Source organism: Anser brachyrhynchus, assembly GCF_964034855.1.
Source record: "Anser brachyrhynchus genome assembly, chromosome: 6".
In the NCBI taxonomy this organism is placed as follows: Eukaryota; Metazoa; Chordata; class Aves; order Anseriformes; family Anatidae; genus Anser; species Anser brachyrhynchus.
The window spans coordinates 15500688-15528315 of NC_137700.1; the positions used below are offsets into that span (position 1 = coordinate 15500688).

At 39.9% G+C, this 27628-nt stretch overlaps 1 protein-coding gene across 2 annotated transcripts in view; it reads right to left on the minus strand.

Moving 5' to 3' along the window:
- LOC308197454 (uncharacterized protein) overlaps window positions 1–27628 on the minus strand; it is a 557403-nt gene that overhangs the window by 50890 nt on the left and 478885 nt on the right. For both annotated transcript variants that reach the window (XM_080597939.1, XM_080597940.1), the window contains one exon: window positions 15988–16033. In XM_080597939.1, the coding sequence (XP_080454065.1) occupies window positions 15988–16033 (46 nt within the window). The remainder of the gene's footprint in view (window positions 1–15987; window positions 16034–27628) is intronic.

Genomic DNA, 27628 nt, shown 5'->3' on the forward strand with positions numbered 1-27628 from the left:
TGTCACATGAATTTCCCTGCACAAGTTCCTGTGCTAGTCTAGTAATCAATGCTCAAGGCTTTCTAGCTCTGCTGCCACATGCTTATTTGCAGGGAAGAAGACAAGAGTTGAATTTGGCAGTCAGTATTTGATTTCTTCATAGAAGAATCATTCATTTAAACGAATAAACATATACAGTCAATGGTCATGACGGTACAGTTGCGTGCCCCCTGCCACATGGGGCTGACATCTTTGCTGAGTCACTCACCACAATGGGACTTCATTCATTGAAAAAGCCAGCTTATCTATGACTCTTTTTGTTACAGTTTGTATTGCATTTTTAATCTTCTCAAATGACTTCTGTGTCATCACCTTGTCTCATCACTTTAGCTGTTAGATCCCTCTTGAATTCCTTAAAATCCTTCTTAGAATACATGAAATAAATCATAGCGTATGGTTGGGAAACAAACCTACAACACTTATCCTTGCAACCCGTGGCAGAAATACTTGTCGTTCCAAACACCCTGCATAATCCTGAGTGCTCAATACAGAAAGTCTCAGAAAGGTGTGCGGACAACAGCTAGCACTTGAACAGAGGGAATTAGAAGAAACAATGCTACTGCAGAAGGATGTCAGTCCACACAAGAGGAGACAGATGTATCAAAAGAAGGAACCAATACATCAGTGTGTTGATCAGCATTTCTCTGAAACAAGGAACATCAGCTGTGTAAAAAGGGACTGCTCCTGAAAAGCCACAACAGGTAGGCTGCTTAGATGGGTCAAATTCACTGAAGAGAAGGGGAAAAAAGTCACTGGATGTCACTTCTCTGCAGAAATCCAGCTGAAGGAGTGCAGTGCTCCATCTGGCAGAAGAGTAGTCAGACCTACAGAGGAGGAATTTTGCTGTGATCACTTGGGAGAAGCTGAGACATACATCTAAATATGAAAAGCCTTTCATGAAAAAGATGGAATTTAATTTCTTGCTTCTCTTTCCCATTTATTTTTTTTTTTCTTTTCTCATGGTGGTGATTTTCTTCATCATTACTGGCTGGTCTGAAAGTAGTGAAATATCTAGTCTTCCAATTTTATCCTTAAGGGTCATGCCACCTCAAAAAGCACTTTATTATCATGATATGTAAGTTTATTTTGTCATTTGTTTAGCTCTAATTGTGATATGCATCTTATTTATTTTTTTTAATTCTCTTTTTACGTTTCCTTGTGCATGTTTGAGGTGACCTAAATGCTTCCCATTTGTCATTGCTTTGTTTCTACTCTGCAGCAGAATAAGAAATGGAGAACATCACATCCTCCCTAAGATGTTCTGCTCATTTTTTTTCTGTGATGTATTCTGAGTGTGCCCTTTCCTTTGTCGTATGAGGTGCTTTCTTGCAGCAACTTTTAACAATTGTGATTGATTTCTTGGCTTTCTTTTTAACCACAGACTAAAACTTCTTTAGTTTTCCAGCTGCCACAGTCCTTCAGTTTCTGTATCTTGACATTTTCTCCAGGAATTTGTTAAATGATTCTCAAGAACCCACGTTTTGAAAAATCTTCTAAATCTATCTTTGTCCACATGTGACAATAAAACATTCAGACAGTAAACAAAACATTAATTCAGAATTCTCCATAAATATTATGTAAACGTAAATCCTTCTGCCTTTCATATTGCTAGAGACAAATATGGTAACTGTAAACACAGCAAGCATGTACTTGACTTCACCTGAAATAACACTAGTAGCATCTCCTATATTTAGTCAGATCATTAGCTTTTTTTCTTATATAAAACCTTGGGAACAAATGGGTGTTGGTCACCAAACTTTATGATGTCACACAGAACATTACAACTGTAACACCTCCTTGTGGTCACCATCCTATTATTATGACGTTATTATGATATTGTGGTTTCGAGGCAGTTGCCTAGGCATGCACATGTAGGGAAATTTTAAATGCCTTTGGCTATAAGCAGGTGGGGCTGGTAGACTTGGCAATCACCTAGAGGGGGGCAGATGAAAACTGGTAATATAGCAAGGCCTGTTGCCTCTGATCTTGATCAGAAATTAAAATCCTGCAAGATTACAGTCTTCTGTGTGTGTGTGCCAATTTACTGTTAAAGTCCAGAGGAAAACAAAAATAAAAAGCATTATCAAAGACAGTTATGTGCCAGGTCAGTACTTTGTTTTAGTGTAAACCCAAACGATGAGCATATTTGAAATATTTGTTATTAGCAGCTAATGCACCCCATTTTTCCATAGGGAAGCCAGACAAATTTCTCATGCACATAGACTGGTGAAGTAGGAGTTGACCCACAGCCAAGGAAACATTCATTTTTTCCTTGCTTATAAAAATAAATAAATACATAAATAAAATTAAAACAGGAAGCTGTATTTCATGATGAAATCTCAATCCTTTTTCTGAACAATTTTCCTGCAATTTGTTTGCATTTTGTGGTATTTCTCAAAAAACATTATACTGATTTACTTTAATGCACAAGTGGAAAAGGGCAAGTGGGGGAGATGGGGACAAAGAGAAGATATTAAGACAACACATCAAACCTTGCAGATGTACAATGCTAAGCACAATGCCCAGGTGCTGGCGATGCTTCATGCACTGGAATATAAAACTCTGGAATTCAATGGGTTTGGAGAACAACAACAAAGGAAGAGCTAGTTGCTGCTAGCAATGAGAACGGACTAAGGGAGCAAAATCTCTTGCATGTAAGGCATCAGATCCAGAAGAGAGAATGAAATGTGGTACTGGTTGACTGAAGAAATGCAGCTGGTACTTTGCCTGGTGCTCAGTTCGAGGTTAAGACTTTAAAAGACAGAGTGAAGGATTTAACTGCACTTGGCAGTTTTATCTGATGCATGTACAAGTGGATCAATGTGCTTTCTTGTCTCTCTCCAATACCATATAAATCTCAAAAGCAGTTGGATGAATAAGCAGAAGGGAAGACCTGAAAATGAGTTTCTCACTGACCTGGGATCTCCAGGACTTTTGTTCTTTTTGGTTTTAGTGTTATTCAATATAGCCTATTTGGAAATTAACCGTCAATAAAATTCAAACCTTTTGGAAGCTTGAGCTTGATTTCAAAGCAAAATAGCTCATTTAAAACAAACACTTGCACATTCACTTCTCTGCAACCAGTTGAATCTAAATATACATACATCCAACACCCACAAACTGAGCTGAAATTTACACTGTATGTATACACAGCAAGAATTTCCTGACTTAAGACACTATGATTTAAACAAGAAAGACAAACAGTAGACTAAGAGCATGGTTTCTGACACAGTGATAGGGAGAAGTAAACCTGGAGAATCAGGCAAATTGCTAATCACTGCAACAAAAACCTCTGGAAAAGCTAAGAATTCTTCAGTGCTTAGTTGATTCACCCAAGGAATATATTTCATATTCAGCCCTGACTTTTTTCTTCACTCCTTGGCTTTGGAATGTCCCTGACGTAGGGGGAGATTGAATGAAGGAAAAAAAAATTACAGAGAAAATTGAGAAATGTAAAAGTAACACTTTTTATTGGTCAAATTAAAATTACTTTCTTAATCAGCTGACGTATCAGACAGACACAGAAAAACCTCAGGCAAGACAGTTCAAATTTTGCTTAAGTTCTAAGTACAGGTTGGAGCTGGTCCCTGTTTTACTGAAATGATTTCATAGACTATGATGCACTGACAGCAAATCACCTAGCATGCCAGGTGAGGTGAAGGATGAGTGACATCCCTCCTGTCCTGACCCTGGTCAGAAATGCTACATGCAGTGTCCATGCGTCTCATAAGTCTTTGGTCCCCATGCCTCCTCCTTCCACCAACCTGCTATATTGCTCTGCTGCAACATATGTGAAAGAGAACTTGCATAGAAAAGTATGTCTGGGAGAGGAAAGGAAAAAGAGAGCAACTGCATCTGCATTCCTACGTAACATCACGTGGCTGGTAGAGAGCACTGAAATCAGGGTTGCAACTGCTTAAAGACCTGATGGCAACTACAGTAACATGGAGAAACAAGCCACTGAAGAGAGAAATTTTCCATTGTCATCATTATCACAGTTATTTCTTAAACTCAGCTCAAACCAAACAGAAACTGTATTTAATTTCTGGGAATTTCCATTTCAGGGCAGAAGAGCTGAATTTGAATAACAATGCAAACTCCCCAACCCATCAAATCATTTAAGCCTGTTCTTCTCGACCTTAAACTTTTGGGATCTTGGACTAAAACACTTGCAGAAAAACACCAGGTGGTACTTATGCCTATTTTAAAACTGAGAAAAACAGAATTCAGAGATTACATGACTTACACAGGCAAGCAAAACTAGTCAGCTGCTCTACTATGAAGAAAACCATTTCGCCCAGTCTCCACAAAACAGGATGAAAGGTTAGCTTTAACCTTACAAACTAACTTACAGTTTGGCCATACCCAGCTTGGTACATATAGGAAACACAGTTAGAAGGAACAGATAGAGCAACAGTGAGCATAAAGGCTGCCAACAACCAGCACTGGTTTACATTTTTCTCCCTCTGTAAGGAAAAAGGCCACATCTCTAGAAAAATGGGCTTTGTGTATAAATGTATATATATATGATTTTCTTAGAAAATATGGAAAGGAAATATACATTTCTTATGCCCGCTTGTCTATAGCATTTTTCCTTTCTGAGTTACTATTTCTATTTATAAAGGCCTGGCATTGAATAAGACAATACAAAACAGACTGTGTAACAACAAATTAGCCATCCAAGTATTGATCCCAAGAATAACACATGTATGAAATGAACACTTAATCTGGACAGTTTGCCAACACTTAAATGAACGTGTTTAGTCATAAAACTGTACTGCTATCTTTTCTTAAATGATAAAGAGCTGCCTAAAAACACTCATTAGATTGTTGAAGGTTTGGGTACAGAAAAAAAGGCAAACCAAAGAGTTGACAAATCCTTCGCAGTGCTCTGTCCTTGCTATCTATGTGGGGCAAACTCACTGGCAGAGTAGGGGACAAGAAAGTTTATGAAAGATTCCTCTTCTGTAATATTTTGAGGAATTAAAACATGCCTTCTGAAGCCTACAGTTAGGTTTTCTAACTACATAAAAGCTAGTATGCTGAGGAATTGCTACAAAAATGTAAGCCCTAATACGAATTCTTGGGAAGAGCATAGAACCCAAGTTTGGATCAATTAGAGGTACCATGGGATAAATCTAGATCTAAAGCAATGAAGGGGGCTCCAGGTAACTCTGTCAACAGAGCTATTAATAAGTGATGGACTTCTCAGGTACAGTGTGCAGAAACCAGAAGCTGCCTGCTGCTCATCTGCAAACTGCTGAGAGCAAAGCATATTTACACAGACAGTTTTTGGCACTTAGGAAGGGAAAAATCTAGGGTTTGTGCTGAAAATTGAAATGCCCTGTTTCTAGATTGACTGCTGATAGCATTCTGTTTGTAGCAGTAAGTAAAAGAGGTTTTAAATATTAACAATATTTCTTACGTTCTGCATGAGGAGTAAGAGGGCACACTCCTCTCCTTCCTTTGTCCTTTCACACCTTGACTTTTGCTTTTCTTCATGGTGTTTCTCTTCTTTCAGAAAACAGGGAAAATTAATATTTCCTCAGCTGAAGCAATATTTATATCCAATACCTCCCCCGATTCGGTTCATATTTGCAAATTGCCTATTTGGTTTTAGCTCCTTGCTTTCATAATCCTCCATTTTGTTTAACTGCAGTACACAGGAGACTGGTAGGATTACAGGAAGAAAATGAGCTGCATGATGCAACCCGAGGAGGATGTGGCAAAAGGGAATTTTCTGGCAAGAAGGGATTATTTTTAAGTCATCTTTTCTAAAACTCTATTTTAATGGAATTAGACTGATGTCCGATACATATTTGATTTCACCAACCTTTGAGAGACCCGTGCTTGCCTATGATATCTCTGTGTAGTAAAGGATTCTGCAGCTATGATATTTGTTTTATTTCAGGGTAAATTCCATAGGAAAGTATGGTATTTTAAAGCTGAGCAAAAGATATCAAGAATCAAAAAATAGTGACATTATGGCTTTATAAATGTCCTCTTCCTTTTTTTTTTTTTTTTATTTTTAATGCAACCTACAGTTAAGATATCTAAGAAAGCACACTTTTCCTTATATATGAGTGCACATTACATCTGATCAAATGTGTCATTCTTTTAACTCTACAGTTATCTCATTGGCATAATGGCTCAGTGTATTTTAATTGACTTAGATTTCTTGGATGAAATCCTGACTCCAGTGAAGCCAGTGGCAAAACTACAATCCCTTAAATTCCCAGCTTTCAAAACACTACTTTAATAATCTCATCACTCATATTACTCATACATTTTTTTTCTCAGCTCTCTTCACACATTGCATACAGCTGCAAGATGCAGCTCTCTGTCCCACTGGATAATTCTCCATGAATGCAGTTTCCTGAGGTATACAAGGTAATGATTTGCTTAATGCAGGTGGGCAAGGCTCTAAAGTTGATGTTGCTTTCATTAATTCTGGCACTTTTTAGATTCTAAAGTTTACATCTGCAACATTCAAACTTTCCTAAAGTTGTTTTTTGACTTACTTGTAAAACGAAGGAAAACAAAGTAAAATATTTCAAGATGATTTGAAGAGGGCTACCTTGTTCCACCATTAAGCAAAGATAACACAAACATGGCAATGAAACATTGCCCAGCTGTGGGGCCTGTCCTATACAGTGGTCCACTACAAGCAGGTATTTCACAGACTGCTTAGCATTAAGCAATAGAAACATAAACTGACTGCAATAATTTTTCTGCTGCGTTAAATGTTTACTCCAAGTTTTGGTGGATTTGGTCTCAAGCTTTTCATCCAGGTGTGTGTCTTGCCTGCATTTCACACCTAGAGAAGAATCCAGGCAATTCAGAGAAGTATCAGGCAATATTTCAGAGAAACATTTTTGTTTCTCTCCTTTACTCTTCATAGAATCACAGAATTCTCTCTGAACTCTTCTCTGAACGTACTTTATATTGTTTGACTGAACAGTACGAGGCTTGTGGGGATAGAAGAAAGAGGAGTGTTTGATAGAGAATAAGATTATTATGCAAAAGCAGAGACAAAATAACTTTGTTTATTTATTTAGATTTTAGTGTTCCACTTTTTTACCCAAGACTGAGCTCAAGAGCTTAAACAAGTGGCTTATCCCAGAACAATGGCCTTAATTTACTTCACAAATGAGACACAGGAGCCCTGGAGGCAGAGAGAAAACATGAGATAGGCTATGGGGAGGATTCAGTGTAATTAGTTCTGCTTAATGTACTTTCAAATTTAGTGTGGGGTTCAGATCTTCCAGTTCACCTTTAAAAGGTAAAGGGGCCCCTTTTAAGCTGCCAGAAAAGATTTGGCTGAGGTACTGAGGGGCCTCCAGTGCAAATTTACTCGTATCATTAGAAAAGCCATTTCCTTTTACGTGAGCCTAATGAAAGTACACTTAATTTGTAATTTTGTATAATTATAGATCTTGATGAGACAGATGAATGTGAATTCAGTATCAGCTAGTGAGTTCATCATTCCTTGTATCATCTATTTCTCAATTATCTCTAATGGTTGTCTTCAAGAGATTTATAACTTGTCATTTTCCTGCTAACCCACGTAAAATATCCTAGAAGAAATGTACCACTGATTTGTCCTAAGGAGACCAGTTTCAGTGTCCTGCACCAAGTTTCTGAAGGTCAGACTTCTAAAACACTTCCAGACTGTGATCGCATATCTCAAATGTAGATGACATTTCCTTCCAGCTCATGGTATTCCCATTGAATGCTTTCAATTTTCCAGAAGAAATTCCAGCACTGATGTCCTCTCACCTCACATTGCCTTCCCTTGAAACCTTGCTCAGGTACATGCTAGACTTTCATCATATGGCCAATTATTTCTACATACACTTCTTTTTTATATATTGCCAACTTCCTAAATATTGTTTGGGGTTTTCCAGATCTCTTTTTCCTTTCCTCCCATGTCCTCACAGTCAGTTGCAGCAAACAAAATGGCAAAGTGACCTCCACCCTGGGCTCTGGGCTATAATATCACAGGGGCGTTCTGTATCTCTCATTGCTTTTCTTAGTAATCTTTTCTTCCAGTCATGTTTCTTTGGTTTCTTTAAACTGCTTGACTTACTCCCAGGAGCAATGCTTACAAGAGATCTATAAAGCCTAAAAGGAAAACCAAACATGAAGCAGCACAGAGAAACCTGCATGCTTTTCAGAATTTTTTGGTGGCTCTTGAATGCAGGGTGCGACATGTATCTGAAAAAATGTGTTACAGAGAAAGAGCAATTGTTCCTCTTCCAAGAATCTCTCATTAGGAAAGAAGCCATCTGAATCATTCAGATGCAAATAATAATAATAAAAAAAATCTGCATTTCTAATCTCCCTTTTACTCTTTTCATGGTCATCTCGAGATATTCAGGGCAAGGATTCAATCCCATTTTGAACTATTGAAAAAGTAAGCTCACATTCTGTGGTGGTTTTTCTGTGCTTATTCATCTTGCTGGCTTTTATCTTGAAGGCCTTCAGGCTTACCTGAGAACTTTTTTTTTTTTTTCTTTTCAGACTAAGGTGATAGGGCAGCAGTCTTAGTAGAAACAAATCTTTTGCCATCAGCAGGAGAGGTATTCATAATGCAGTTCTGTTTATCAATGTACAAAATGAGAAATATTGCAGCTTCTCAGTCTGCCACTTCAAGATGTTCAGAACCATTTATGCTTTGCCATTACAACACCCCTCATATCTGTTCAACCAGGAAAATATTTCACTGCTCTTGTGACAAATATTTTGGTTATAAGTATTGTTAATTTTGCAGTGCATGGTGTAATTGAGTACCCTTAAACATACATGAATTGTCAAGCACTCCGGGTACCTCTCAGCATCTGATCTGATTATGGAAATGCTTGTAGGTAAGATTTTTCCTCCCCAAAATGTAATAAACATATTTGTATGAAATACATGAATAAGCGATGTTTAGAGATAGGCAGATTAGAACTGTTTGGGAAGACATTACATAAATGTAAGGCAGATTCCATCTTGTAGTGCAAGAAAAGATACAGGTGACTTTCCATCTCTTGCTGATCAATGCTTATTGTATTGCAAATGCTGAAGTAGTTTTGTTCAGAATTATTAGCCACAAGCAGATAGCTCAAAACTGCAGAAGGCTGGTCAAAGATAAGGAGGAGACAGGGCCTTTTCCAGAACAGACTACTGGCAGGACTAACCTCACCTTGTTTTTCTCAGAGAAACTATGATTGATGTAAGAATAACCCTAGACCAAAAGCCACAGCATCTCTCTACAGTTCCAGCAGCTGCTAGGAAATAAGGTTTCCTATTATTCTTAAGAATAGGATAGAAATGATAGTTTTCAAGCTCAGAGGATAATAAGATTCCCCAAGGGCTCTCATAACTTAGCTTTATGTGGTCTGTGTTTGGATGATATTTAAAGGAAGGTCTTATGTGGAGAAATTGCGAGTCCTTGAGTGCCTGACTACCACATACTGAACTGGGTGAGATCTTGCCTTGGCAAATGTGTACGAACTGGCCAGAGGGTAAAGACTTATCATCATGTCCTCACGTTTCACTGAGCTTGCATCAATTGATTGCTACCCTCAGCCATCTTCACTAAAAAAACAAACTGATAGCACCACAAACACAGAACTGAGGCATAAATCAGGTAGATACAAGTAGAAAGGGAAAAAGTGTTGGTTAAAAAAGAAATATGCATGGTTACATAAATGAAGAATTAACAGAAAGATAAAGTTTGCAGGGAAAGTGTGGATTTTGATGAAGTTTTGATGGGAAGGTAGAACATGGATTTCAATGTAGTTTCAGTAAAAATTTATTTACGGCACTGTTTCTTAGCTTAACAGTATTTGAATGTGCCTGGTGAAAAATGACCCTGGAAACCACTTCCATAGGGAAAAATAAATAAATAAATAAAAATCAGGGTCAGGTCTCTGGCTACTGTAATTGCACAGTTCTACTTTGGACAACCTAGTTCCACACACTTCCTCCAGCACAGCATCTGCTCCTCTGCTCTGTTACAATAAAAACAACTAAGTAAAAGCAGAGACGGAAAAACTTCCCACTGAACTGTGGAAAGAGACAGTATAATTCTTGGGAATTGCACTGGCAATAGCAGCAGTACACAAAACTAAATTTGGGAGCTGGATAAACATCCAGCTTCTAAGTGATGTCTCACTCCTGCAGTAAAAGTGCTACATATTTGAAGAAACACGGAATGAGAAATGATTTTTCTTAAAATGAGTGAAGTACTTACTACTCAGTGTTTAAGATCAACAGAACAAAGAGATTCCATGAATCACAATTTCCTCTGTTTTCATTTTTTCCCTTTTCCATTTATTGAATGAAAATATCAAGCATGCAGATCGCTTACCTATGTAATGTTTCATTTCACAGGTTTTTGGAGAGAAGGTGATAGAGGCAAAATATAATAATCACATCTTGCCTGTCATATCATAACCATATTGTAACCTGGAAGATTTAGAAAGGGGAGCAAAAAGCTGAAATGTTTAGAAGATTGCAATGCTTCAATGCATATGTACAAAAGAAATCTTTGGCTAAGAATAGATGTTTCTCACTTTTCTCTGCTAACATGTGGTGCAGACAAGGAGATTTCTACAAAAAGCAGTAGCAATAATCCCCTTCCACCCCAACTGCCACAAGTTCTTGCAAGTGATTTGTATAGCATGAATTTCATCTGGATTTGCTGACCTCCCTACAGAGCTCATCATATGGATGTCAGTAATTTTACATAGCTTTGTTTTAGCCTCACATGCTGTATACTTAATGGTATCACCATGCAGTAGTGGCTTAGAATATATTAAGATGTTAGTTTTTCCTTGTTTCCATCCCTGCTGCAGACGGAGTGAATAACTCCTGTACTCCTCTCGCCTTCCTTTTGAAGCATACAGTCCTCAGGATGCCAGCATCACCCCCGCTTTGCTGTGGCTCCGCTCTGACTCCATGTCCACAAGCGGCTTGTGCCGGCTCCCTGCTGCCCTGGGCTCGTGGCAAGAAGTGGAGGCAGACGTGTGGGAGCCGCAGCAAATAGCCCAGGAGAGGAGGAGCTGTGTTCGCCCACCTGGCTCCATGTAATGGACAATCCTCACCGCTTCCAGTGGCAAGGGCTTTGTGCCCTCTGGGACCTTAACACCTGCAGCCTGGTGCCTTGCTCAGGCAAAGACTTGGAAGATCACCTGAGGTGCCTTTAACCACACTTCTTCAGTCAAGGGTTTACAGAGGAAGAGAAAACCAATTGTTGCAGAAAGAGAAAACCAATGTCAGCAGACTCAGCTAATAAATCCCACTGTGGCATTATTCCCATCCATACTTGAGCTCTTCTTTTCTTACTCCCTATTTTTTTTTTTCTTTCTCATGCATTTACTGCTTGTTTCTTTGTTTCTGTTTTGTTTTTCTCTTCCAGTATGTTAACAAAAGTGGAAAAAAAAGTCTGCAAACATGGTATAAAAAAGCTCAGATGCTGGAGTCATGTCTGACATGAGATGTGACATCACCACCACCCTAAAACCAGCTTAAGCCTGTCTTTCTCTTGAAAAAAATGGGCTCTGGAGAAAGCCTGTAAGTCTTCGTATTACTGTTAAGTTTTTAATCCGCACTTGCGTTAGCGCTGATCTGACAGCTCGTTCGGCCAGTGCTGAACTCATGTTACTGAATGCCGGGTTGGCAGCCTTCTCCCTGCCGAGACAGCGCGGCTGCTGCTGAGCCTGTGCCCCTTTGATAGCAAAGAGGACCAATGAATTTGGGATGCTTTGCTTTCCCAAGAGCCTCTTTATTACCGTCCAGCTCTTCTGACACTTCAGAAATACAAAGTTAAATTTTGTCTCTGCCCTTTCCCTATTTGAAATGGTTGTTTTACTGCATTTTGGCTGCAAAAAGGTCTGTAGTTCAAAAGTAGCATCAACTCAGGTTACTGCAGAGAGTTGTTAATCTTCATCCTTGGGCACTGGTGAATGACAGCACAACTGCTGGGTGCATGCTGAGGGCTGGAAGGGGAATGGGAGGGAAGCTGGGCTCAAGATGCCTCTTTTACACCTTAAGCCTTCAATGAAGCCTTCGCAGTGGGACAAGAGGAGGGTGTGGGCTTCTCCCAACCTGAAAGAAAGTCTTCATTTACAACAGCTGAATCTGGATTGATTTTTGTTTTGGGCTTAAGTTACATCTTGTTTTCCTTTCATCTCTTTTCTTCCATGTTGCTACTGACATAAACTGTGATGACCCTAAAGGCAGGTTACAGAAAAGTCCTGATTATGGCACTGGAAAGTTCTACTTCCATTCCTCTGGAAGAACTACTCATGTGAGTGCCTAAGATCACCGAATCCATAGATTATTGCACCAAGTCTGTTTCCACAAAAAGCACCCCCCCTCCCTCAAAATGACAGCTGCTGTATCTGCACCAGGATGCTTAATAGTTCTAGCATGAAGAGAAAGCACCTGCGCTTCTCTGCCTTCAGTCTAACGAAGACTCTACAAACTAGAATATTTAGCCTCTGTGTGCCCCTCCAGAAGCAAAGCACACTAGAATAAGTTCTTTAGTGATGATAATAACGACTTAAGACCAGCACCTTTCATTTCAGGAGCTAGCAGCTACCTTTTAAAAACACTTTTAATAAATATACATTATAGTCATATGTATTCAAATCATTCTGCTAACACAGAGCTACTGTCACAGTGGTTAGTTCACCCATTCTTTGCATTAATAACAACACAAATTTATTCTTCCCCATAGTCTATATTTAAATATTTTGAAAAGTTTGGCAAATATTAACCCTTACACAGCTCTGTAAGTCTGGAAGCTGTTCTCATCCTCACAGTGAGTAATATGAATGCCAAAGATATTAAGTAATTTCTTCTGAAGTTTCTCATTGAGATATCTGATATTTGCTAGCTTATATTCCTCTCTTAATTGTTACATCTTATTGATTTCCAAGAAGCACCTAAAAACTGAAGGTAGAAAATAAATCCAAGACTATTTGTGTCTGGCTGAATAAACAGAAAATCTAAGTGAGATGGACTACAAACAAACTGGAGCTTGGCAAGCTAAGGAGGATTAGTGCTCTTCTGTCCCATGGCAATATTATTATTTTTTAAATGTCTTTATCAGGTAGAGGAGTGAGAAACAACACAGGGCGCATAAGCAGGCTAATTAGTTTGTTAGCAAGGTTAATCACTGCCTCAGTATGGCACCCTGGCCTCCTGCTATTATCTACCCAAGAAAACTCACTAATTCAGTTAGGTGTGGCCTGTTTATATATTAGGATACAGCTTCTGCCTTTTACCTCTCACTTGAAAAGCTGTATTTCAGAAAACATTAGTGGAGAAGGGGAAAGAATATACCATGTGGATTTCTGTATTTAACACTGTTAAGGGTCTCCTGCAATCAGAACTGAAAGAAATTTTTTTAAAATGTTTTTTCCTGCCATGGTTTTGCCAATTGGGAAAAAAAAAAAAAAAAGCTTTCATTTTTTTTTCTTGAAACAATGTGGCTAGACATCTCCCTTTTGCATTAATTCCAGCTGCAGTTTATAGTCCTCTGTTCACTTTCTAAATACAAGGCGTCACTCTAGACCTTTTCTGCTTCTTTCTTCACATGTAATGGAAATACACAATTCTTTCTCTTTTATTCTCTCCTGGCTTTAGCTCTCCTGCTGTCCTTGCAAAGGTACTTCACCTCCTGGCACCTTCTGGCATACCTCAAACAGACTGAATGAATTGCAGTCACCAGCAATGAAGCCCATCAGTGCTATCAGACTCTGTTTTTCCCCTCTTTTTTCTTTTTAATTCTTTTTAATGATAATGGCTGCATTCCCACCCAGCCCATTCCAGGACTGAGCTATGGAACTGAGGATTCAGATTCCTTTACACTCTGCTGAGAAGGGAGTGTGCAGGCCCATGAAATGTTGTTATATCTTTAACCACATCAAGGATTTTGATACAGACAGTAGTTTCAAAAAACAGAGATAGAAGATTGAAAGAGAATAAGATATAACAGGATTGCCGTAACTTTGAAGCTATTTTTCAATAAAATAAAACTATGGTTGAACTTCATGTTGGAATGCCACAATACTGTGGGAAACGGAGGAGTCAATTCTGTTTCACCTGCAGGAAAGGGGAACAAATTCTTCACAATGCTTTTTATTAAAATGCTGATTTTGACTTTTTGCCTATGACAGAGCAATCTGTAAGAGAAAGTTAAGGCAGTGAAGCTTTGAATGTTAATGCTTTTCTTCCTCCTCTACCTTCACTTCATGCTGTTCTCCCCTCCTTTGGCTAGTATCAGATGGGGTGACTGTAGCTCAAACAGGTTAAAAATTAAAATTCTTACCCTTTCCTGCTTCCTTATTCACCTGCGTGACTGAGCCTTTACTGCAGGTAAAACTCACAGTAGTCCCAAGAAGAGGTTATCTGGGAGGACCAGTGATGTGGCTATGTGACTCTCTGCCAGAAAATTGACTGAAGTTGATGCTTTTACATCACTGGATAGGAAATCCAATTTGAAATCAGTTTCAAATTAAACTCATTCCACTTGGTGTAATTTCCTGATATCTATTTCTTCTAAGTGGCTCACGCTTTGTATTACAGGTATAATGTCCTGCAGAAGTGCTGTCTGGTGGATTTAGGATGAAATGAGTTAAGAAATATCTCTCACACCGTGTATTCACCGGGTTATTTAAACTGAAGGAATTGATTTTTTCCAGTCAAGTGTTGGGCTAAAAGCACATCTAGGAAGACATTTGGAGTTTAAAAACAAAACATACAAACAAACAAAAAACATGAAGGCTCTGGACAGAAAATATTTCTTTGATATTAATAAAGTTCAGTTTGAAGATCACTGTACTGGGACTTCGGCACACGAATGGTACAAGCAAACAAAGCAAAAGCTTGTGAAACAGGAGCATCACGGGATCTTACAGTCCTGGCTTAGCCAATAACTTGCTGGGTGGCCTTGGGTAAATCATTTGTCTCATTGCATCTCAAGAAATCAGCTGGAAAACAAGCATAAAGGCTGGCCTCTCTGACAAGCTGCTTTGAACAAACTGAAACGTGCTCCTCTGACATCTCTTACCGACATGCATTTCTTTAGATAAAAGATTGTCCAACATATATGCTGGGGGTGGGGGAGACCAAGAATTACCAAACACGACAAGTGTAAAATGTACGTATATTAATTTACTACATAAAAGGCAGTGTTACCACTCATTTATGGTTAACAGGACAAGACAGCAAGATTGGTAGTAAAGTAGTTGGTTTTCCAACTACTCATCTTCAAATTTTACCAGAAAAATCAGATTTGAGGGGTTAGTAATAAGTTCAAAATTCACTGGAGTTTTAATTCCAACCTGCTCATCCATGCCATATGTTACAGTCTGTGTGAATCAAAACATATCTCAGATGGACACAACTGGTGAATGCAAACCTTCTGGCACACTGAGCCTTAGCCCCCACTTGTCCATTTCAACATAATCCCAACACAATGCACGCACACCACTCGCTGGCTTCTCTGTGATCCACCTCCCCTCTTACTAATGAAATACTATTTTTTCCTAAGAGTCAGGAAGCCTGAAGAAGAGCAACAGACAAAGTTGATGCTATGGCTGCCTAGTTGTAAAAAGGTGTTTCAGAAAACATAAAAGAACAAATGAATCTTTTATGTAGGTGAATATTTATAAGAATTAAATATCCACAATTTACACTATGTTTCTGGAGACTCCTTAAACATTGGGGTTTTATTTAGTTACGCTCTGCATCTTGGAGCAAGCGTATGTATAGGACTTGGCAGTTGCTAAGGTAACAATCATTTGGGGGAAAAAGCAGAGTAAAACAGACATATACAACCTACATAAAATTGACATGAAATGGCAATGGCTTCCCTAGGCTTGCCGTAACTCTCTATATGTTCATAAGCATACATATCTAATACATGTGTTTGAATTTCCCAGGACTTACCTAATAATGTTTCTGTTTTGAAGATGAATGGCAGTGTCACTTGTATCTGTTAAAACAAGAAAAAGGAAGATCAATAATGGAAATTTGTTTTTGTCTAAAAGCATCACCAGTAAGTGCTTGCTCATACAAAATATTTACACACACACACACACACCACTGTTCCTTACCCTGAGGGACATTCCCAGCACACTGGGGGCTGCAGGGGAACCTGTCAGCTGCCCATGCCCTGGGGCACAGGGTGCACTAATTGCCATGGCAGTCACCTCTTCCTGCCCCTGCTCTTTGCACCATACCGAACCTGTAACACTGTCCTGCCCAGCTGGCTTTTTACGTTGCCCTCTTTTTGAGGACATGAGTGTCCCTAGCAGAGACTGAGGCCCAGAGGATTTGTGTGTGAGGGGATCTATGACATTTGAGGTAAGGCACATGGATTCATACCATGCCGCACACTGCCTTCCAAACCTTGGTCTTAGTGGAAAAATACATGCTGGTTTAACTAATGAAGATATTCTGAAGATGATTTAGTTAATAATAGGCTATAAAAGCATGCTCTTTTTATCTTAAGTTTAAAATGGATTAACAACTAGTTAATTGGCCTAAGATGAACTACTGCTCATCAATTAAAAAAACAAACAAACAAACATGTTTGAAACTGGGCCCAAGTAAAACTGTAGCTATTTTAGCACAGATGCTCACAGTACACAAAACAAGAAAACAACAAAGTACTCCAAAACTGAACAAAACTGTCAGACCACCCTTTAACAGTAAGCATGGGCAAAGGCCAAGGTTCCCCCAGCGCGACCCAGCTAAGCGTTCAGTTTCGTGTCAACAGTCAAGGAAAAGGCAGGAATAAAACCCAGGGTGACTCCTCTAGAAAGGGCCAGCACCCAGAGAAGGTGTCCAAGCCATCCTAGGTGCTGAAACACCTCAAGAAGATGCCTCAAGATAGTTGTGATACATTCAAGCCACAATGTTCCCTGAGTGCTCTCAACAGCCCTCAGACTTTAAACTGAAATCTGACAATAATTTTCTCACCAGTGGAAGATCACTTGCCTTGCTGCATATGTTTCATTTTTAAGAAACAGGGAGGGAGAATGCAAGACTTCAGGCTAAACACTTCCCATCTGTAAGACCGTACTTGCCCAAAATAATAAGGATTACATTCATCCTGATATTCTCTGTAAATGTCTTCCAACCTGTTTGTCTCCCTGCAGGCTAGCAACAAAAATAAAGAGCAAGGCAACCGTCAGCACAGAAAGATGGGCAAAGCTAAATAAAGCCTGGCTGAATCCAACTTGTACCCCGAATATGCCGGAGGAGCCAAGCTATGTATGGCGTTGTCTCTCTTGCCTCCTGGCTGTGGCCCTCCAGCACTGATTTCCAAAATGTCGCCCCGCTGGCGGGCGCTGCTCTGTGCCCAGCAGGCAGGAGACACCACGGCAGGGAGGGGAAGGAGGCTGTGGCCAAGGGAGGGGACAGCAAAACCCCGCTTTCTTTGGTGGTATCTCCCGCTGGCAATCGGAGCAGCAGCTATGGGGTATCTGGGGAGAGGCATCAGTGAGTGCCCCCAAGGGATCTCACTGTACTGGTCAACATGGGTGCCAAGGAAGAAAAATCACCCGGTTAAAAGCATGTGATATTAAGCCAAAGTTAGCCAACACCCCAGTCTGCCAGAGATACCAGTGTTACTAGACCAACGTAATAGCCCGAGAAAGCTGATGGCAGCAGACAGACATCACTGCAAGCCTGGGACACAAAGTCCCCACGATACCTCCCTGTTTAAGTCCACGCTATGCCCAGGCACTGCTCCTCACCCTCGTGATGCGCTCAGAGTCACTGTCATCAAGTCCCAGCAGCTCATCACGACACCTCCTGGAGAAGGCCCGTGTGCCCAGCACTGCCGTCAGATGTGGATTTCTTCAAGCTAAATCCATGTGTTTCAGCAAAGCCTGTGCTAGGAGTTTCAGGTGGGTCCTTCACAACATGTCTGTCCCAAGTCATTTTTCCAAACCTAGAGCTATGGTTTTGGAAAAGCCTGGGCATGGCAACAAATGGTGGGAAGACGATTCTTAAGGCATGAGAGGGATTCTCATTGTAATCCAGACATGTGCAAAATTGTATTTTTAGGACAAATGGGGGAGTGGTGATAAAAGTCACACAGCACAACAGTAATTTAGTATAATTTACATAAGTAGCAAAACTTTTCCTGAAGTTTTACAGTGCCATCTTGCGAGACACACCTACAAGCTGCATCTAATTTACTTGAAATCTCTCTGTTGATTTAAATGATTTTTTTTGCTTCAGTGAGACAAGCAGAAATCGGTGTCTTTCTGAAGGAAAAATACATTTGTCTCTCAGCCATGAATCATGAAGGTGAATTCCTGCACATCCAGACAGGCAGGAAAAGCTAACTGTTAGATGCATTGACGCTCCTTAGGGCTGCGGGGGATCCTTCAACCAGAAGTGGGTTTTGCACCAATATTTGGCACCTTGTCCTCCATCTGATGACGGAAGAACCGCCCCTTATGACACCTCCGGTAGGGGCAAAAGATATGGAGAGAAATGGACCCCATGGTAAATTGGAGCTGAACTCTGGCAAGGAAGCCTGGCCCTCCCGAAATTACTGCATTCACTAATGGGATCCTTCCCTGTGAGGAAAGAGATAAATGTCCAGGCCATTTATCACAATCAGATTATTAAACATTTAAAAGTGACATTAAAGGGGATGACACTCAGACTAATGCACATACCACAACTGGCAGCCCAAAAACACATTAGTGGTCCAAATTGCTGAGCCCTGACTCTGGGAGTGCTAATCATGGTGTGCTGGGCTGGTGTCTGGTGGAAATGAACACCACTTGCCTGGGACCTTGGCGCTGTACTTTGACTGTTCGACACTACAGTAAAAGCAGTCGAGAAGAAAAAGCAAGCCTGTATTCAGGAGAACTCTGTGCAAAGCTCACATCCTTGACACAATTACTTTGTTGTGGTATTATCCTTATTTTCTAGCATATTTTGATAGAAGAGGTGCTTTCGTTTCGTCTCAGCCTAGTGACAGTTAATTAAGTAAATGTTTCCCTGGATCCTGATGCATATTTTATGGGATGAGCTGGTTCAAAGCAAAACCTTGTTTGAACTCTGGTGGGTAGACGGGTGTGGGGGGTGGAAGCCCTTACATAAATAATCACATCAATTTATGAATCATCACTCAGGGTTTTTCATCACCTCCTCGCCTCTCTCTGAGATCCCTTCCCTAGAAGTCCATTCTGTTTGCTTTGTTAAACTGATGTACAAACAAATCAATCCGCCTGTCAGCCTGAGTAGCTAAGCCCCACACATGCATGTTCCTAAAAGCTGAGGAAAAAGCGAGGAGAAATGCCATCTGGAGTGAATGGAGAAGGTTTGTTCCTTTCCCTTGCAATTCAGTTAAGCCCTGGAGGGTCGTTCGTTAGGTTTTGGTGTCAGAGTTTGGAACAGAAAGGCTACCAATTCGAAGCACCAAACGCTGTACGATCATTTACATGCCCTGACCTCAGAAGGGAAACAAAATGTCCTTAGAAAAGCATACAAGAAGTCATTCATTTTTTCCATCAAAGTTTTTATTCTTCTTCTATCATTATAAATACTTCTTAGAGCATACCTTAGAGTATACTAATTACCAATACCATGGTACGTATACACGTGGTACATATACAGATGAAATAAATGGATGTCAAAAATGAAAAACATGCAATGGATTTCAATGATGAGGTTAATGATTCATTCAAAGACTCAAAGATTTCAGGCACAGGAGAAGCCTCACTCAGTTTGATCTGGAAAATTTAGGCCACCAAACTTCACTCAGTGACTTTTGTAATAAGCTTAATAACTGAAAAATAAACTAAAGCATCTATTTTAGAGGAAGTCCAATCTTACAGCGGAGAGAAAATTTACTGCATCACTTGGAAAATTCTGCAATTACAATTATCCTCATTATAAAAATGTGTTCCTCCTCATTATTTTAGGTGCTGTTGTTGAAAGCTTAATGGTTCACACTCATTTATATGGGAAAAAATAAACAGTTTATTATGAAGTATGGAGCTACAGTGTAATGTTCTCAAAATTTAGTTCAATTTTAATGAGCCTGCAGAAAAAGTAAGTTATGGTTTCATTTTTGTTCTGGCTGGGAGCTGAAATGCAGCTGTAAAGGAATGCTCCAACCCAAAGAGACAGGCATAGCTGAAATCTCACACAAAACCTTGCCCTCTCAGGAGATGATGATCAAATTTTCATTAAGACCTTTGAGTCTTTTTATTGAAATCCTTAGGCTATAGACAGATCCAAAACAACCTACTTTTAAACCAAGGTGTTTAAGCTTGGGGGACTTTTTTTTTTGGTATGAAACACAGCTGCTTTTCATTTCTAAAGATGATCAAAAACTATGCTTTTGGAATCCACCTTGGGCTTTAGAGTTCATGTACAGAAGCACTTGGAAATGCAAGCACAGCTCCACTTTATTTTCCTGCAGGATAGTGGCTGGCGAGAGAAGTTTACAACATTCAGGTCAGGCTCCTGAATTTTCACATAGTTTCTCTCCAGTTTTCAACTGAACCTTTGCTAACTGCCAGTTTTTACCTGGAGAAAACAATCCTCCACAATGCCAAAAATGAAAATGGGACGTTAACTTACAATTGAAACAAAACAAAACAGTTCTGATGACACCGGCTTGAAAATGAGAGAGAGAGAAAGGAGGCTAAGCCAACATTTTGTTTCAGTGCTTCACTTCGTATAAATAAATCTGTGCCAGAGGAGTAAAATTGCTGAGCTTCACTGGAGGCTGAACAGATGCTCATTTCTTTATGATTCCCTGCCCATCTCTGTGGTACCTAGATTCCAAATTGATACTAAAAACTGGTAATGATTACTCCTCCTTGCAGCTTTGCATTGCACCACAGACAAACTCTACTTTGACCTTCAAGATCCCCATGTACTACTAATAAAAATAAACCACCAAAAGCCTATCTGTTTTTCTTATATTGAAAGAGAACAAGGGGGACTCTTAAAAAAGCCCCCATATATACATGTATACACACACACATACACACTTTTATACCAGTCCCTGGAAGTTTTCTGCTACCCTGAGTCTTCACTAAAAGCCACACAAGCTCGGAGAAGAAACAGGCACGCTTCTGTTGCATGTGTGACGTGTAGGTTTGTTATGCATGTAATCCATCTAAGCAGCAGGAAGGGAAGATGTAACAAGGTCTAGCAGTACCTACATTATTCCCCTAGGGAGAATCCTTTCTTCAATTATACTAGCCACTTCCCAAGGCTGCTTTGTAGTTGTAGTAAAGTTTATTTGATTAATATGTGAAAATATATTCTTCCAGTTTTCTCAGATCATTGCTAATTGCTGCTTTGTGGCATACACTTCCAACTGAGATTTTCACAGGGAAAATTAAACTTCAGAACCATCCCCTCTGTTATAAGTTGCTGAAATAACCACCTATTCAAGATCTGCAGCATAAGGAAAATGTCACAAGTACTTTGGAACTCTTAGCAGAGCAGGGCATTGCTCTATGTATGTATTTCTATGCTCATGGATTTTTTCAAGCAGTACCTTGTAGTCTGGGGGAGAAAAGTGGGACAGTTGTATAAGAGCACAGAATTTGGAAATCCTACAACTTTAGGACAAGTGTGTAATGTTTATTCTGAATTCTTGCATCTGATGTTCGGTACCTCTTCCTTATTAATCTCCCATGATATATAATACTGATAAAGGTAAATCAAGAGTCAACATTTACTCAGATTTCAAACCAAAAAGGACAAAGCATCAAATTGTCCTTAAACAGGTATCCACTCGGACACACAGCAGTTCTGCCCTGAGCATTACAATGACTAAAAAAATAACGTAAATGTACCAAATTTAGCTTCATTACCATTTTGAACAATGTTTTCCCTTGTTTTCATTTGCTGTATAAAGTACAATCAAGCAGTGAGCTTGGGACAGATTGGGTTCAGTCATCAAAAACCATGGATGTTATTTATGTTTTCTCTTATTTCGATTCTCTAAGACATGTAGGGCATTCCCCTTTCTTCCAAAAATGCTGAGTCAAGAAATAAAATCATAGTAAGGCTTCATTTTTCACAGATATAGGTGAAAACTATATGCTTCGAATTGAAATTTAGTGCATAACATATCAATCATATAAGATGGAAAAATTGGCTCACAGTTTGATTTTTTTGTCCCAATAGAAACAGTGGGGCTCAGTCTGAAGGTTCTGCTTCAGGACTCAAGGAAAATATCTTTTTTTCCTTCTGTATTTTGAAAAAAAATCAAGTTCTGTATACATTAAACACTGTTCCTAATTTGAAGACAGCAACTCACTTTCAAAGCAATCTTTAGGTTCTGAATATTTCCTTAAAGCATTTGACGTAAGATATACCTCAGCAAAGGTCAGGTCTTGCTTTAAGACTATTGAGAAGGTTAATTTGACCAGATAAATTCAGACTCCACTCTGAAACTTAGTTGACATTTTTAGATGAAAAGTGAATGATGGTAGTAGGGCAAAAATTCAGTGTAACTTCTGTTCAGTCACTAGGGGAAGCAGAAAATTTTCTATTGTACAGAAGAGTCAGCATTAAAGCCTTGAATTTCTCAAGTGTTATTTCTATATGAAAGTTGGATTCTGAAGCTCAAAGGTTTCAAAGCAGCTTCTTCACATGGCAGCAATAGCAATTCGCGCATTTCTGCCATGCCCATCATCACGGCACCTCACAAAAGCTAAAATTTCAGAGGTTACATTTCCCTTTCTGGTGCAGCTTCTGCATGGACAGTGTGTCTTTCCAGAGAAGCCAGGAGCCTGCTGGCTGTGGATCGGAGCTGCCACCTCCAGCTCGAAGTGCAGGCAACGAACCTTGCTCATAGCCCTGACGGCTACAAATGAAAGGCAGAGATGCAAACACCTACAGTTTCAAGAATTTGAAGAATGCAATTAGAGTAGAAAACAAACAATGGAAATAATTTATATTTGAAAGAAACAATGTGCCTACACATGCACGTGTATGTACAACATAGAAATATATATACACACACACTCAGATACAAAGGAACTCAACCAAAACTTCCTGAGAAACACTTGCATTTTACAAGGCAAACTAGTTGCCATTTCCACCAGCAGCACACACCCCACTTTAGCAGCACGGAGGCTGCTGAAGCAGGCATGCTGCCACTGCAGCAGACGGGGAGGAGTGCAGACAGGCGGCGAACCAGCCTGTCCCTGAAGTCAGAGGCTCCCTTGTCAGCTCCCCTTCCCAAAATGCCTGAGCAGCGCTCGATGTTTAGCTTCTGTGGCTAGCAGGGATGTCTCACCGCATGAGTATGGAGCATGGATTAACTTCTAAAAACCCCCCAATCAGCAGAATAAGGTATCTTTCCTGGGAAACAAATCCACCAGGATTTGCATTCTCTGTGAGAGCAAAATAGGGGAACGAGCTCCATGCAGGGCCATACGCTACCCTCCACCTGCTGGAATGGCTCACACCTTCCTTGGGAAGTACTGGGGCTCTGGGGCGGGGGCACAGCACGGCCCCAACCCCGCTGCTGCTCCTCCAGGTGCCCTGGGGCTCTGCCGAGGGGTCCCCGAGCTGCTGGGATCTTGCCCAGGAATTGGAGCAGGGCAGGACTCTGCTCCGCCAGCATCCCCTACATCAGCGCTTCCCTGGGCGCTGGCATTTATCCTTGGGGAGCTCCTCAAGATTTCCTTGACCTTTTCTACAGAGAAGCACCATGACTTACCACTATGCACATTTTTCTCCGTACAGCCTTACTATGAGACAGACAGACTCAGCCAGACACAAGATACAAATCATGTCTTTCGACTCATTACTACTTAATTCTTTCCAAACAGCCAAAAGCAGTAGCTGCAGGTGCAAAGACTGAAACTGTAAAGAACACACAACTGCAACAGGGTTGTTTTTTTTTTTCTTTCTTTCTGTCAAAGTATCAAAGTACAATCATTAAAGGATCTGTTAAAAATTACTCGTATGGAAATTAATTTTTATTTCCCACTTTCACTTCTATTTTGGGGCATGTTTTTCTATCAGGAAATCTATCTCCTGCAAGGGGGTAACAAAGCCACGGGCAAGCAGTTTGAGCTGAAAACTACTTGTCTTCCTTTAAGTCCAAATGCATATAGCTTTTGAAGTGTTCAGCGTAACAGAAGTGAAAAGAAAATAGTCTGAACACTGCATGCACTCTGCAAATAATACAATTTCATTAATACTGATTCAATGCTGAATGTCCCTGCAAAACATGACAATACTGTTTTACTATCACAGATACACATACTGCAAAGCATTTATATACGTACATATGCGTTCAAGTACATACATAAGTATGTATACTTCCATTGGTAGCCTAGTATTAATATATTAACAAATTTAGAAACATGATTTGGATCTGCATATGTCATAATCCACCCATCAGTGGCCTAGGTGGACAAGAGCAGCTAACAATTTTCCCTCAATCATGGCTGTAATTAAGTAGGAAGAAGACTGAAGTGGCTGAAAGTTCACGCTGGAAGACTGACATGATGTCAGGTTTCATAAGTAATAAGATGTGGAATATGTCAAATTATTGCCAAGGGAGAAAATGTCAGGGGTGCACTTAAAATTAGACTTCTCACTTAAGAGTCCCACTGAACAAGAGGATGAAGAAGTAAGATTATGACCAAGGTACAGATGCTGGCCTTCAGAACAGAGGCATGTCCTGAACTCAAGCACATAGATCTGTATACCTTCCTTGAAGTATCTTCCCTCAGCTGTTTTGCTTGGCCTGAATTAGCATTGTTCTAATGAAATCAGGGGAACTACACCATTTTACACCAGCTGAGGAGGTTTTCCTCTTTTGCGTTTCCTTTTTTTTTAATCTTTCAGAAGAACTTTTAAATATCAAAGTGCATCATTTAATAAACTACCACATTCTGAAATCACACGTCATGCCAAGAAACACGCAGTGGCTCGCAGGACTGCTGTGCCCCGGTTGAGGGAAGGCAGTAAGGGAGGGCATGCTGCAGTCAGCCCCCTCAATCCTCCGTGATCAAAGTACTTGAAAGAGAGTAGGCAGCTTTTATCAGTAAATGCTTGGTTTTAAATCATAACATCTATTCAGGTTCCCTTGGCCTTGTTTGTAAATTGCCTCTCCCCCCCCCCCCCCCCCCCCAAATGTTCCAGACTTCTACCAAGGGAAAAACTCTAAAACTTTATGGTGCATCTGAGCAGGTGATTAATCAATCTTTGAACTTATAACATGAGAGCTGCACAGACACAGAAGAGAGCTGCTAGGGAGCATTATAAGTATGTAGCTACCCATCACGCAGTACACGTTGCTCCTTTCCCCCTTAAATGTTCCCTGTTAAAACTTCTGTTGCCATATTGTTTGTAAAGTCTTTGTATAAAATAATATTTTTATTAGACCTATATCATATATTTAAAGATCTCCCTGTCCATTTGTTTTCAAACCTGAGACTTTTCACCTCTTCTACAATGCCATCTCTAGCTGAATTCCTGGAGTTGAAGTCACAGTTTTCTGACAAAGGGCTAATATCAGCAAACAGAGAATCAGGACTTCCCTGAGCTACAGAAGGACAGTCACTACGCGTTTCACTCTGCCTTGTCAGGTACATATTACGCTTGTCAACTGTTACTGCATCCTTCTTCCAGGGGATAGGAGAGAAGGAAGAAGGATGTCTGTGAAGTCCCCAAAATCCCACAATGGATGAGATTCAGGTGTTTTACATCTTGAAATCTCTCCTCATGCACTGTTTATATCCTGAATTTCAAGAATGATAATTTTTAAAATTACACAACATTGTATTTTAACTTCATGATGCTTATTCTTCTTAATGCTAAATATATTCCCACTGTATCTGAACATAAATGGTGACACTGGTGATATATAACACTAACTCTTCTCTGAATGTTGAGCAATCTGGAATTCTATTTTGGAAGGCTTCATAACAGAAAGAACGCAAAGAATAACTGGTTTAGAGAACAGGTGATTAATGAAGAGTAAGGCACTCCTAAGTATTTTGTTTCAAGCCAAATAAGTCTTTGTTACAGTTAAATTTTCAGTCTCGGGGGGAGAAAAAACTCAGAATGCCTGTGTAATTTCAGAATACACTAGGTTAGACGATTAGCATCGGCTGGGCACTAAGTATGAACATATATCTGCATTCAAATGGCAGAAATGCTTATTTGCACTTAAAATCAATGTTTTACTATGGTTTCTATAACAATTTCCTTAATATAGATTTTAGTGTTTCAAACTTCAGTGCAGCCTACTCTATTTTTCATATGGGATAAGGCTTTTTAGAACTAAATCATCTTCTTTCCTAACAAATATAATTTGAAAAGGATATTTGTCAGTATTTAAAAATATTTCTTTCTTTTACATCAAATCAAGATTAGATTATCATGTCAATATTCCTAGAGAAAGCAACTGGATTGGTGTGATACTCAGTAGGAGATAATTTGTTTTTTTATTAGAAGATTGCCTGGCTAACAGAGGGTCACATTTACTTTTAAATGTATTTTACTACATAACTAACTTCCCAAAAATATAGAAAAGCAAAAGACTCGGCTATGTGGTTAAAAGCATGTATAAATATATATGTATATACATACATATAATGCAATTGATTTTATCCCTAACATAAAAATAGTAAATTAAAAACAAGCAGCCACAAAGAAAATTAACTTTATGCCAGACCCCTGGGTGAAGCCTCTGTTCAGAAGAGTAGTTCAGCTGGTGCTTACCTTTAAGCACTGGGCAAAATCCCACTGCAGTTAAGAGTGAAATACCTGTTAGACACTTCCCTGAATTAAAAACAGTTTAACATGCTTCTGAACTGGTCCTTAAAGCTCTGACCAACCACAAGGTGCTACTTAGGGGCCTCCGCATGAGCATGCTGTGTGCTACTATATCAAATCATCAGTAAGTTCATACGTGGAGCTGCTGCATGCTGGATGGGATGAAGGAGGGAAGCAGGGAGCAGAGGGCCTGGTGCTGCGTTAGAAGGATATGAAACATGCACATCATAAAACTGCAGGTATAAAAGGGAACTGTTTTGCCTAGAGAGACAAGAGGACAGACCGTTCCCACTCCTGCAGCCTCTGTGCATCCGATGCCGTTAGCAGGAGCAAGAGAAGTCTCACTGCTTGAGAAATACGCCTCCTCTACGAAACAAACCAGAGTTGTATTGCCTCTGATCCTTTTTAAGCCTTTAGGTAACAAGTCAAGCATGTAATGCTGCAGCCCATGCTCTAATCTTCCAATCAGCCTCAGTTTCAGCTGTTTAGCCTCCAGCGGCCACAAGCAGAGCTGGGAGGACCTGTGGGCAATGCACTGCAGGTAACTAATGGTCTGGGGATGGATCTAGACAGGAGATCTTGCACCAGCCATTACACAGTGATATTCCTGGAGTGGGCGAAGCAGAATGGGAAAAGCCTGTGAAAGCCTGTAAGGCTTCTGTAGACAAACCAAGGAATTTTGGTTAGATCAAAGAAAGCAACCTTGCTGCAGACTTCAACTTACATTGTATGAAAGATGCATCACCAGCTGAAATACACATTACATATGTGTAAGAGCTGAAGGCAGTTC